Genomic DNA, 13734 nt, shown 5'->3' with positions numbered 1-13734 from the left:
ACGGATATTATAATGTTTCTCTGCTATAATATACAAGAGAGTTATGCAGAGTTTGAAGTTTAAGACCAGTTCTATTAGAAACTCTCGTGTGTTCACAAAAATGAACTTGTAAGTGGCAAAAGGGTTTTGGTAATGTAAGTGGCTTTAACATCTATTGTATTTATATACAACCTCTGACTGTGACGTGGAGGTATAACGTTTTTGATTCGAAACAGTTACGGTTACAAAATGAGATGACAATTAGAAGACTTAAAAAGACTTGAATAATTTAATAAGTTGAGTTTTAATAATAATAATTTGTTTTCCAAGGTAAGGATAAAAGGGATTAGACTCTAAAATAGTTATGGGTGATTCTAATTTCAGGCATATATACTAGGAAATGTTAGAGTCAAACTATGAGAAAAGAAGCTTTCTGGAAACTGTTCAAAACGTTTTTCTTCACCAACTGATCAAGAAACTTTTTGGAAATAGTGTTATTTTAAATTTATTGTTAACTTCTAATACAGAGATGGTTGAGGGGGTAGAAACTGTAGAATATCTGGGTACAAGAGATCGTTGCTGTATTATATTCAACGCTTTGCTGCATATGGAAATAAAGATTAATGAGAATTTGGTTACAGATTTTTTAAAAAGCACATTTTAAAGCGATACGACAAAAATTATCTGTTGTGAATCGGGCAGCTGAGTTGCTTAGATGCACTGATCACATATATAAAATTTTAAATATTTAAGATAAACATATTCCTCATAGAAAGAAATAGTAAAAAAAAAAAACAGGTTGGATCACAAAAGGTATAAGGGATAAAATAAAAACAAAGAAACTTCACAAAATTACGAAATTTAAATTGATTCGTATGATGATTGATAATATTATAGAAGATCAAGAAAGTTAATGAAGCAGAAAATTAGAAAATAAAAAGGATGCAGAGAAAAGGTTGGCTGAATATGTAAAAAATAACAGCAAGAATTTTTTTAAATACATTAAGGGTAAACAAAATGCTACAATGGGAGTTGGAATCTTGAGGGATGATAAAGGAAGGCTTGTATCTGATGATTATGAGATGGCAGGGCTACTAAATTCTGCTTTCTTCTTCAGCTTTTATAAAGAAGGACTTAAACAGTTTTCCTAATCTTGAATAATTGGTAGATGGAAGGAATACTAAGAAGGTTATATTAAATTTGAACTTGTTAAGAAAAAAAATAAGAAGTTAAATAAACAATAAAGTTTCTGGGGTAGACAGTATTTTCCCAAGGGTTTTGAAAGAGTTAATTATAAATTCGTTAGCCTTATTTCAGTTATGGGAAATGTTTTCAAAAGTCTGATAAAAGGCGCTTTACAAAGTCTTTTAATACTATTAAGAATTTTATCGGATAATTAACACGGTTTCACTAAGATAAAATCTTGCTTTATAAATATTTTGACTTTATTGAAAAAGGTTACTGCTCGTGTAGATGAGGGTACTGGTGCATATTTGGTGTATCTCAATTTGTAAAAATAATTTGACAAGGTGCTACATAAAAGGAATGTAAAAATTATCTCTGTAGGCGTGGGGATAAGTTAACTAATTGGAGAGAAGAGTAGCTAGTTGGCTGTTATAAATGGAATTTAATCAAACTGGATTAATTTCATAATTGGGCTACTTCAAGGCTTAGTCTTAGGATCATTTATTTTTTTATTTACATCAGTGGCACAGTTGAAGAGTTGGTCAATAAATTACTAAAATTTGCTGATGATGTTAAGGTCTTTGGTGTTGCTAGCTGTGAATAGGACGCTGCTGATTTACAAAAGGATCTATATTGTTTAGTGAGTTGGGCAAATAAACAACAGATGGGTTTTAATTGTGGATTATCATATTTTGAATTAGAAGTATAATTTAGATAGGAATTACTTCATGAGCGTTATAAAAGATAGGATCTTGGTGTAACAACAATGTGCTGTTGCTGGTGGTAGGGCAAGTAGGATTTTAAGTTGTGTCTACAGAAATATTCAATACAAGTCTAAAGAGTTTATAGTTTCATTGTATAGGTCACTGGTTAGGCCACATTTGGTCTGTTGTGTTCAGTCTTGGGCTTTTTACCTTAGGAAAGGCATCGAATTGCTGGAAAGGATTTAGAGGAGGATTACAAGAATGGTGCCTGGGATGGAGGGTCTTCCATATGAGGAGAGATTATGAAATTGTTTTTCTTTTTTTCAAAATGGAACTATTACAGAGGATCTGATTGAAGTACTTAAGATTATAAAGGGAATTGATAGTGTTGATGCATAATTTTTTTTAACACTTAATGGTAAGAATAATATGATTGAGGGACAGAAATATAAATTTTTGCAGGGTAGGAGTCATCTTCAATTAAGACTGTTTTGTTTTTCGAACAGTATGGTTGGACTTTGAAATGGCTTGTTTTCAGAAGTCGTGTAGGCAATAAATTTAAGTAAGTTTCAAGAGAAATATTAGTAATCACGATAAGCGCTGGCTTTGTGGTTTTCATTTATCATTCTTTTATTTAATAGTTTTAGTTTTTTTAGAGAATGGTACAGCCTAGATAGACAAGTAATTTTCTTGTCCCTAATCGTTATGTTACGTTGCCCAGTACATATCCTGTCACCTTAAATAATTTGGCTGCCTAATGAAATATTAAGTGTTTTTTTTTTACCTTAGTAAGACTGTATATTTCCCTCATCATAGTTTTTTGATAAGTTTTCTTTGCAGTTTGTAACTAGTGTATCTTACTGTATTCTCACTGGAATAAATTATTCGGCTAGTTATAGCATTTGATCATCCTTTTGCTTGTCTAATGTAATTTTTAAGCTAGCAGTGCAAGATTAGAGGGAAGGCAGCTAATCACCACTGCTCACTGTCAACTCTTGGTCTAATCTTCTACCAACGAAAAGTGTGATATGACCGTTTCTGAAATTTGATGTCTCTTTGTGTATCTTTTTGTATGATGCTTGTTGCAAACCAACTTTACGCTAGACTACTTTCAAAACTGGAATAAAATTTGGAGGAAAGTGCGCATTCCTATGTTTTAAATAGATTTTATACTGATTTGATAGGTGATAGATTGGAGTTGTTTCCATATTTCTGAAAGCATCTTCACTGGTAGTGTATAGATTTATCAGTTAGTAATGGGCAGAGTGTATCATTATATTTCACTTCATGTCTGTTGAATAGATTATATTTTCATATAATTGGAATATGATGAGAGCTTTCAAATCGAGATGTAGGTGTTCATATCCCTGCGTCCCGAGTGGTTTTTTTGCTCATAACATAAAAAGTATTACGAGTAGGTTAATAGAAGTATGATATATTATAAATATTATACTAACACATAACTACATAATTTTTATGTAAATTAAACGACAAATAAACTGTTTATAAACAAATAACCAAAAATAGAAGGAGCAGAAAGTGTTCGTACAGTTCAGAACTTGTGAAAAAACTGATATTCCCGTAAAAATTTGTTTTGTTTGGCAAATAAACTACATTATACCATTCTAGAACTAGACACTGGGTTCATAATTATTGGAATTTAGCCAGCAAAAAAATGTACTTCCGGCAATTTACCGCCGTCTCCGTCATAATCTGCTTGGTCATCATGACGAACAAGAGAAAATACTGTCCAGTGATTTAAAAAAACGAATTATTGTAAAATACAAGTATCGTGTTTCTTTTTGCGGTATTGCTACACAACTTAATGTGTCGAAATCTACTGTTCAAAACATAATTGCCAAGTTTAAGCTTACAGGATCAACTGCTAACCTCCCTCGTTCCGGACGCCCCACAAACATTCCAGAGAGAACCAAGAGGAAGGTTCTCAGAGAAGTTAGTAGGAACCCTCGTTTAACACGTAATGATATACAGAAACTGGGAAGGGAAACTGAGGTTGAAGTAAGCACCTCTACACTTACGAACATGTTACGCTTTTCTGGGTTCAAAACATGCCGTCCTCGTAGAACTCCATATTTAAAGTCTGTTCATTTAGAAGCACGATGGAGGTATGCAAGAAAGCATGTAGATAAACCCTTTACCTATTGGAAGAGCATTCTTTGATTAGACGAGACTAAAATCGAGCTTTTCGTCCACGATGATGTTCGCTATATTTTCCGTAAGAAGGGGAACGAAATCTTCCAAAGAACACCGTCCCTACAGTTAAACACGGAGGTGGCTCGACCATGCTATGGGGTTCCTTCAGCTCTTCTGGTGTAGGTAGTCTTCACCGTGTCAACAGAATCATGAAAAAAGAAATGTACGTTGATATATTAGGCTTGGAACTTGCGGCTTTGGCGTCGTTGGATCTTCCAGCACGACAATGACCCTAAGCACACATCAAAATATGTGCAATCCTGGCTGCAGAGGAACCATATAAGCATTCTGGAGTAGCCATCGCAGTCAACCGATCTCAACCCAATTGAAAACGTTTGGCATGAGTTGAAGACCAGGGTTCATCAGCATCATCCGAAAAACTTGCAAGAGTTGGATGCCTTCTGTAAGAAAAAATGGAAGAAAATACCAGTCGAGTACTGTCAAACGATCATGGAGGGCTATGAGGAGAGATTGCGCCAAGTAATTCACCTGAAAGGCTACACAGTTGACCATTAAAGTAGACGCACGAACACTTTCTGCCCTCCTATGTTTGATTATTTGTTTATAATTATTTGTCGTTCAGTTTACATAAAATATTATGTAGATGTGTGTTAATATAATATTTGCAATATACCTTACTTTCATTATACTAATCGTGATACTTTTTAAGTTATGAGGAAAAAACTACTCACGACGCAGAGATACGAACACTTTCTGTCATAACTGTATGTTTATCATTAGCTTGCGTTTATCAGTCACTTTTTAACTTCAATCCTTTGTTTTGGAAACATTAGTTTTAATAGGCTATTATCACCTTTTTCCAATTTAAGACACATTAATTGAGATTGTTAGGAAAACACGTACGTTCAAGAAGTCAGTTTAATGCAAAGATACGGGGTATAGAATTTCGTAAGTATGATATAATTAAAATTTCAAAATAATTTACTAATCTCTACAATCTAATTTAGAATAGTAGTATAAACAAAATATATCGACCGTGCAGTAACTTATGTAACACTTCACGACAACAACTTCTGCGAAAAAATACTCAATTAAAGTCTGGATACAGACGCATATTAAGATGCATAAAAACAATTAGCATTTTCTGTATCCCTCAGCGACAGAGTGGTGTTAATTCTAGGGACATATAATGCTAGAAACCTGGTTTCTATATCTGCAGTGGGTACAGCACAGATAGCTCACAGTGTACTTTTTGCTTAATTACAGACAAACAAACTTATTTGCTTGAATGTTGTGTACTGTATCACATAAGCACAAGCATATTATAAAGTACGGAGAACTCTATAGCAGTGACGATACTGCAAAAAGTTGATAGCTGAAGGCAACAATGTTAGTTGATGGACCAAATATGGTTGCTGTGCCCTTACCTTTTGATAACAGTATGAAAGGGATATATTTTTGTCTCTGTGAGTATAAAGAGTAATATAAGTGATGTTAACAATAAATAGACTGGAATTAAACATCTGTTTGGCCTGTTTATTTATAGGTGGGGTTTTCAAACTTTAATCTGATTTCTGGTGCTCCAAAACCAAGAAATAATGTCATTTCCTAACTTTTATGCCTTTTTACTGAACGCGTTATACCAGATAAAGATGGAATAAATTCCTTTGCAAGTTATGTATAACATGTAAGTACGAGTATTAACGAAATCACTTGAATTGAATATCTGAAAACTTTTAAGTAAAAATTGCATATGTTGTTGTTGAATTTTGCGCAAAGCTACACGAGTGCTATCTGCGCTAGCCTTACTTAATCCTGGTCGCACCAAACATGCTCTCCCTTTCAGCCGTGGGGACGTTATTATGTGACGGTCAATACCGCTATTCGTTGGTAAAAGAATATCCAAACAGTTGACGGTGGGTGATGATGGCTAGCTACCTTCCGTCTGATCTTACACTGCTAAATTAGAGACGGCTAACGTAGATAGCCCTCGTGTAGCTTTGCGCGAAATTCAAAACAAACTCTTTGAAATTTCAGGGATTTCTCTCAAGGAGCGGAACACAACATTACCATCTACAACTAACAGTGTCTTCGAATCAACAGGGAAATTGACATTGTAAACTTTCTTTTTTTATTGGAGAGTAAAATTCTTTACATTTATTGCTTTTTACCAAATAAATAGTGCCAATGCTGTAAGGGACAAAACTTAAAGGCTACTTCATCAGTTCTTCAACATTAATGGTTTTGATTGGCTGGAGCTTAATCAGCAGCTTAATGGTTACGCTAAATGCAAACGTTCACATGAAAACTAAATTTTGGGGCATTTTTACCAAGAGTTTTAGACAAGAAAATCATATTCAAACTATTTATGAAAGAAATTTTTAGAATACAGAATTTGTATCGTAGTATTTACTTTTCACATATAACGGTCATACACAGTTTTTACCTTCAATTTCTCAGAAATATAGTAAAAGTTATTTAAGAAACAAAACAAATGTGCATATAATACATCACTTGAAAGGGACTTTATTCCATCTTTATCTGGAAGAATGCTTTCAGTGAGAGAGTTTATAGAAATACGTATACAAGGTCAGGAAATAACATGATCCCTTGTTTTCGGAACACCAGAAATAAGATTAGGAGCGGGAAAATTCCACTCATAAACTAACAAGCCAAAGAGATGTTTCACCACAGTTTATTTCTTGTAACATTACTAAAATTGATTGTAAGACACAAAGAAAAAAAATACACCCATTTCTTACTGTTACTGGGGAGGCACGGTGACCATATCTGATCCATGGACTATGTAGCATAGCTTATGGGCAACATCATTTGAATTGCACGCAAAGATACTTGAGAGCTATCTGCGCTAGCCGTCCGTTATCTAGCAGTGAGTTACTCTTTTACCAATGAAGAGTGGGATTGACCGTTACTTTATAAAGCTCCTAGGACTGAAAGGGTGAGCATGTTTTGTGTGATGGGGATTCGTACCCGCCACCCTCAGATTACGAGTCTAGCTCCCTAACCATCTGGCCATGCCGGGTCTGTTTTTTGTTTTGTTTGTTTTTTGAATTTCGCACAAAACTACTCGAGGGATATCTGTGCTAGCCGTCCCTAATTTAGCAGTGTAAGACTAGAGGGAAGACAGCTAGTCATCACCACCCACCGCCAACTCTTGGGCTATTCTTTTACCAACGAATAGTGGGATTGACCGTCACATTATAACGCCCCCACGCCTGAAAGGTGGAACATGTTTGGCGCGACGGGGATGCAAAACCACGACCCTCAGATTACGCATGCCGGGTCTAGGGCAACACTGACAGTGTTGCTCAACAGATAAAAAAGGATGGTAAATGGTGGAACTTACGTCTCTGTGTAAATGAAAGTGTTTATGTAAGGACCGAGATTAACTGTATTCAGTTAATAATCAAACAGTTAGATAACTGTTTGTACATGTTTAATTAATTACCACATTTTGTATAATGAAAAACATTTACAGAAATTAACTGAAATACATTTTGAGTAAGATATTTCCTGCTTTCATAATAACCGTTTAGTTAAGTAATTTTACATAAATTTCTAACCATTTGGGAACTCCACAACACCAGTCATCTTGAGGAATAAACAACTGATTTTAAACTGGTTACACTGAGGATGGATGAACCTCGGTGTATAATCTTTATGAAATAACAATTAATTTTAAAATGTGTTACTTTGTGGGTGGGTGAATCTTTGTGTATTATCTAAATGAAGAAACAACCAGTTTTAAAATGTTTTATTTGTAGGTGGGCGAATCTTGGTGTATTAAATTTCAAACTTATAAGCTTTTTTTTGGAAATATCGTTTGTATACACACAAACAATATCAGCACTAACTCTCCATAAGTTTGAAGTGATAAACTGAAATGAAGGCAGCTTGTATACATACACCACACAATCGCCCATTCTTGTGTTCTGTTTTCAGACCAAATAGTGGAACTTTACCGTAATGTTAAAACGCGCCCACAAGTAGATTGTTTTTTGTCTTGTTTTTTTTACTGTAAGAAGACGAAAACCATGGAATTTTAAATTCATAGTACTACACAAAAAACGTTGGAAAACATTTAAATCCAAAGTCAAAGAATTGTTTTAAACAAGTACAGAGTTAACTTCCTGTTTAATGAAATTTTAATTGTATGATTATTTTTGTCCTGACACTAGAAACCGTCACTTCATAATGATGAACCCGGTGGCCTTAGCAACAGCAAAGGATATTTAACCGACTCCACCAATGAAAAGAGAGAAGTTTGGACCAGTCAAATTGAGTTTTTTCTCTCCTGTCTGGGCTATGCTGTCGGATTAGGTAACGTGTGGAGGTTTCCTTATCTTTGTTACCGACATGGGGGCGGTAAGTTTTGTTTGTTTGTTTGTTTTTGAATTTCACATAAAGCTGCTTGAGGGCTATCTGTGCTAGCCGTCCCTAATTTAGCAGTGTAAGACTAGAGGGAAGGCAGCTAGTCATCACCACCCATCGCTAACTCTTGGGCTACTCTTTTGCCAACGAATAGTGGGATTGACCGTTACATTATAACGACCCTCAAGATGAGAGGGTTAGAATGTTTGATATGACGTGAATTCGAACCCGCGACTCTCAGATTACGAGTCGAACGCCTTAACCCACCTGGTCAAGCTGGGCTCCTTGTTTTAGCACAACATGCTATCTGCGCTCTGCCCACCATGGGTATCGAAACCCAGTTTTTAGCATTGTAAGTCCATAGACATATCTCTGAGCCATTGGGGGGCGTCAAACGCCTTAACCCACCTGCCCATGCCGGACTTTCCTTTTTATTTTTACAGACAATTCAGAGGTTTAATAGCTTTTCTCACAACAGTGATCCAAAGGCGCCTATGTAAATGAAGAGAGAGAGATAACGTAAAATTTGATATTATGTTAATTATTATAACAGATGTGTGTGTTTAAATAAATTATGTCGATCCGACTGACTTTTTGCCTGGAAAGAAAAAGATATTTTCAAGAACTAGATGGACAAATTTTAACTTAGGGGAGCTCAGTAGCATTGATTACACTCGGCTCTCAAAAAATACGAAAATGTATCCATATGCCCATCTATATCAACGGAGGCATATGTTTTTTGGCAGAAAAAGAAGGAATGATATTCTCCTTATTTCAACCAAGTTTCGACAAATTCTGATCATTTTTTATTGAGTTATAGAACAAAAGTAGCGCAAAAAATCAGACCCCAAAGTTAAGAGGTAGGGATATTATTGTGACCTGGCTGAGACCTTTTAAAACTAGTCACTTTTTAGTTCAGCTGTAGTACAAATATGGACGATTTTTCGATAAAACCCAATTAATTAGTCGTTTTCGATAAATCTTGCTGACAAACACACAAAAGACACACGCAAGGGTGAAAACATAACTTCTGTCATATTCGGTAGTGGAGATAATAATATTTGATAAAAAAAGCCCAGTTAGGCCTACCAAAGATTAAGTTCCAGTAGGTAAATAATGAGACAAACAGTTTGTTGCTTTAATACCACAAGTGAAAGTTCAGGATCGATAGCAAAATATGCAAAACAGGAGTGGTGTTTGATAGCGCTAGTGGCATATTTCATTAAACATCAAACGAATGAATCTTGTGATATGGCTGAAAATAGTAGAAATGGAGACCAACGCTCCATTTATAGCATTACATTTTATGGTAGAAAGTGTTATACCTTTATTTCATAACTTTTGTAAAACGTGCCCAAATGTTTGTTATCTTAAAGTAACGATACTCCTAACATCCTTTCACATTTTTTACCGACGTAAATTATAGAGTTGAAATTATACGATAATGCTCTACTTTTTGGAAATTTATAAATAGGAAATATTACGCTGTGTTTTGAACTGTTAAAATATTTTTCTCGCTTTTCTTTCTTTCTCAGGTGCCTTTTTAATACCATATGTATTTATGATGACGTTTTGTGGTCTACCCCTTTTTTTTATGGAATTATCTCTTGGACAGTTTCATGGAAAAGGTCCCAACATCGTTTTCCGTCATCTACTTCCCATCTTTCACGGTTTGTGTGTTCCATTACATATCAGGTTTGAATAAATAAAATGAGAAAGGTTCAAGGCCTAGCTAACTAACAAATAACCATGAACAGCTTGCTACTTTAGGGCATTAATTTCAAATAATTTTTAGATAACCAAAGCTCGCAAACGCTCAGAGATTTGCTTAAAAATAATTATGATAATAATACAATAGTTTTATTATAATTTTCCTCTTTATTTGGTTTGTTTTGTCCTGGATAATTTAACAAAGCTACATAAGAGTTACCTTCGTTAGCTATTTTTAATTTTGAACTATTACATTAGTGAATAGGCTTATTATTGCCGTATGTTAAAGTTACATAAATCGATCTAGAAGCTTCTCTTAATATTATTCTCTGCGACACAATCATTATTCTAACAGGTATAGAAACTAATTCACTGTTATCCTGCACCTTATTAGTAATAAAATATGTCCACATGACAATACGTGAGTGATGTAACTGTTCAATATTTTTAGGTATTTTGAAATATTTATATTATTATTATTCAATACCTTATTGCGTGTATTTTGACAATAACGTTTTATTGTAACCTCTTTCTTTCGTCGGAGGATTTTTGCAAATTATGCAGTGAAAATAATTTAACACCCAGTCTATCTGACAATAACAAATTAGTTTATACCCACCCTTAACGTTTCTATGTGCTTTTACACTATGGTAAGTTGTACGCCATGTTTACAGCCACACTAACTGCAACTTCTTGGCTGATCAGTCCAGTAACCGAAAACAAAACACACTACGTGATTCACCACTAGCTTATAAAAACGTTCTTTGACAGATTATCTCTACTGACTAGAGACAGTTCTGCCTATTCTTCACTGAACCTCGCATTTATAATCTACTCCTCAAATTTACTAGAATATTCAGATTTTTCTAGGCCTACATTATTAAACTTTTCTATCTTTAACATCATTCGCCCTGTAGTTAACATCTAAATTACAACATAAAACATATGACTTATAACATGTTGCTTATCAATATTTGACCTTAGTGAAACATTCATGGAAGTAAACGTAGTATTTTAAATTAAACATCCTTTGTATAAAATACGAACTGAGTGATAACATTTTGCAATATAATTTGTTAATCTAAAATCTAGAGTTGTTTATATTGTATTGGCACAATAGTAAAAAACAGTTTTGGTTAAAAATCCATAAAACAACACTATCACATCTACGTTGTAACACTAATACTAACAACTTTGCTAAAAATATATCTTCCTTGATTCAACAGTTTGTAACTAGCACTGCTTTTGTAAACACTAGATACACTTTCTTTGGTTTATTACTATAACAGTTTATTAATTATTTATTCGAAGCCATAATAATATAGACACAGTTACCTTTAATTTTGAATGTTTTTACATCGTTCTAAGATAGTACTGTTACAAAGAAGAAAATGAAATTAATTTGTTTTACATGTTCTGTAGTTATTTTTTTGCTTTAAAATGAAAGAAAAGTGAATTCATATTCCTAAATTACGTTTTCTTAAGACTACTTTTAATTACAAGATCGGTATTTTTTATGAATGTTAACTCGTTATTGTAGAAAATTCTGTATATCTACAAATAACGATATTTATTAATTAAAGGTCTTGGTTACGCAATGCTGGTGCTGACGTTTCTAGTTGCTTTGTATTATAATATAATCATGGCTTGGACCTTCTTCTTTACGTTTGCTTCCTTCACTAGTCATTTAGGCTGGGAATTCTGCGGTAATGAGTGGAACACTATAGGTAAGTTTAGTGTACAATAATATACAGTTGTGTAGAATGAACACTTGGTAAGTTTAGTACACAATAATGTACAGTTGCGTAGAATGAACACTATTGGTGTGTTAAGTGAACAATAATGTACAGTTATATGGAATGAAATATATAAAGATCCAGCACACTAAAGAAAATTAGTACAACTTTGCCAACATAAAATGGAAACATAACTGCTTACCTTCTGTAACTGTAAAACTTTAGATGAACTCATCACATGGTCAAGTTTTTCATATCCAAGGTTCTAATTTATTTACAAGAAACTGCATGAATAATAATTTGATAGTTTAACACATTAATAAAATATCGAAAAATATTATCCGTTTCGGAAATTGAATCACGGAAACAAAATATTTAAATTGTGTGCCTTCAATAACATAAGTTTAATGTGATCTACAAACACACAGGTATGAAAATATGACAACAGCTAAATTCCAAAACAAAATAGCTCTTCTATAATTTATTGTTTCGAATATTATCACAGAAGATTAGCTCAAAATACTTTATGAGAAATTCTTTCGCATTAGTAATTTCAGTCAAAAAATGCTTTAACTCAAATATAAAAACTTGTGTGTGCAGATCTCGTTTAGTTGTAGCTTTTATGTAGAGATCTTGTTTAGTTCTAGCTGATTATGTGGAGATCGTGTTCATTTATAGCCATTGCAATGATTTTGAAATCGTTACGTCTAATTGGAAAGTATTCATGTGAATGTAAATACATGTAGTGGATTGTTTTAAAATGTCGTTCAAGTTAGCGTTTTGATCTACAAAAATAAGTTTGAAAAGATTTGTACCGTAAGATAATTAAAAGTCTTTGTGAGTTCGAGTTCTTATCTTTAATCCGAAAAAAACACACCTAAAGTTACTTTGGGAAAACTACTTGAATTTGAACTTGGCGATAACCACCTACGGACGAATTTTCGTAGATTTCTTTACTCAGTTTTGATGACACGTCAGCAAGTTAAAGAATGATTATGGATTTTGTTTATAATTTGTTATATTCATTAATATTTCTTATCATATGTTTTTGAACAAAGGATTTAATAAACTATGTTGTATACAATGGCAAAACAAATGATTCAGGGACACCAGTCCCCAGATATGATCGAGGCTCCTTTTTTTCGGGAACATAAGGCCAGACTAGGTGCTCAGGCCTCGCTGGCCCCGGGAGATTACCCCGTCTACCGTGCCCTAGTTCCACCTCTGATAGGAAGGTGTACATGTTTCATCAGATACGTTTTATATTTGTTAGTCCACAAATGAAACATCAAACAGGACTTAAAATTCTGTTACATTTGAAATAATTAGGTATAAAACTTTGTGAAACCGAGAAGAGACCTGAAAATCACTTAATCTTAGTTGGTTACTAACTCAGAGAAAGGTTTGTAAGCTATTAGAACGTTTTTTGTTAAAGTAAGCCAGTAAAACATGAGCCTGGTGTTGATTTTTGACGATAACTAAAATAACACTCGCATGCATTTTGCAATTAATAGGCTAGAAAGATTTTGTTAGTCAAAAAGCGAGAAAGCGTGTGTGGAGCGGCGTGTTTTGTAGCCATGAAAACGTTGGCTGTGACGCAGCTCCAATTCCAGGTTTTCTTCCATTGTAGAAATTCTTCACAATTACGCTCCCAAAAAAACTTCCGCTCTGTGCAAATGCAAGTTCTGCTCTCTCAGGCCCTGCGAGAAAGACATTAGAGAACTTAAGAAAAGTGTAAATTTTAGGCTTTCCAGGTCTTTATTATTATTTATATTTATACTGGAAAGTAATCATATAATCATGATCGGGACAAAGAGAAATTATTACTTCAGAACATCCTTCGTTATTTTAAA

The 13734-nt window shown here is 33.9% G+C and overlaps 1 protein-coding gene across 4 annotated transcripts in view; it reads left to right on the top strand.

Annotated features, from left to right (window-relative positions):
• The window catches only part of LOC143234380 (sodium- and chloride-dependent glycine transporter 2-like), an 80854-nt gene that overhangs the window by 2066 nt on the left and 65054 nt on the right, over window positions 1-13734 (top strand). For all 4 annotated transcript variants that reach the window (XM_076471699.1, XM_076471696.1, XM_076471697.1 and 1 more), the window contains exons 2-4: window positions 8243-8429; window positions 9971-10105; window positions 11729-11872. In XM_076471699.1, coding sequence (XP_076327814.1) covers window positions 8243-8429; window positions 9971-10105; window positions 11729-11872 — 466 coding nt within the window. The remainder of the gene's footprint in view (window positions 1-8242; window positions 8430-9970; window positions 10106-11728; window positions 11873-13734) is intronic.

Source organism: Tachypleus tridentatus, chromosome 12 (genome assembly GCF_004210375.1).
Source record: "Tachypleus tridentatus isolate NWPU-2018 chromosome 12, ASM421037v1, whole genome shotgun sequence".
In the NCBI taxonomy this organism is placed as follows: Eukaryota; Metazoa; Arthropoda; class Merostomata; order Xiphosura; family Limulidae; genus Tachypleus; species Tachypleus tridentatus.
The sequence above is the reverse complement of the archived record's forward strand: the minus strand, read 5'-3'. Positions and strand labels throughout refer to the sequence as shown.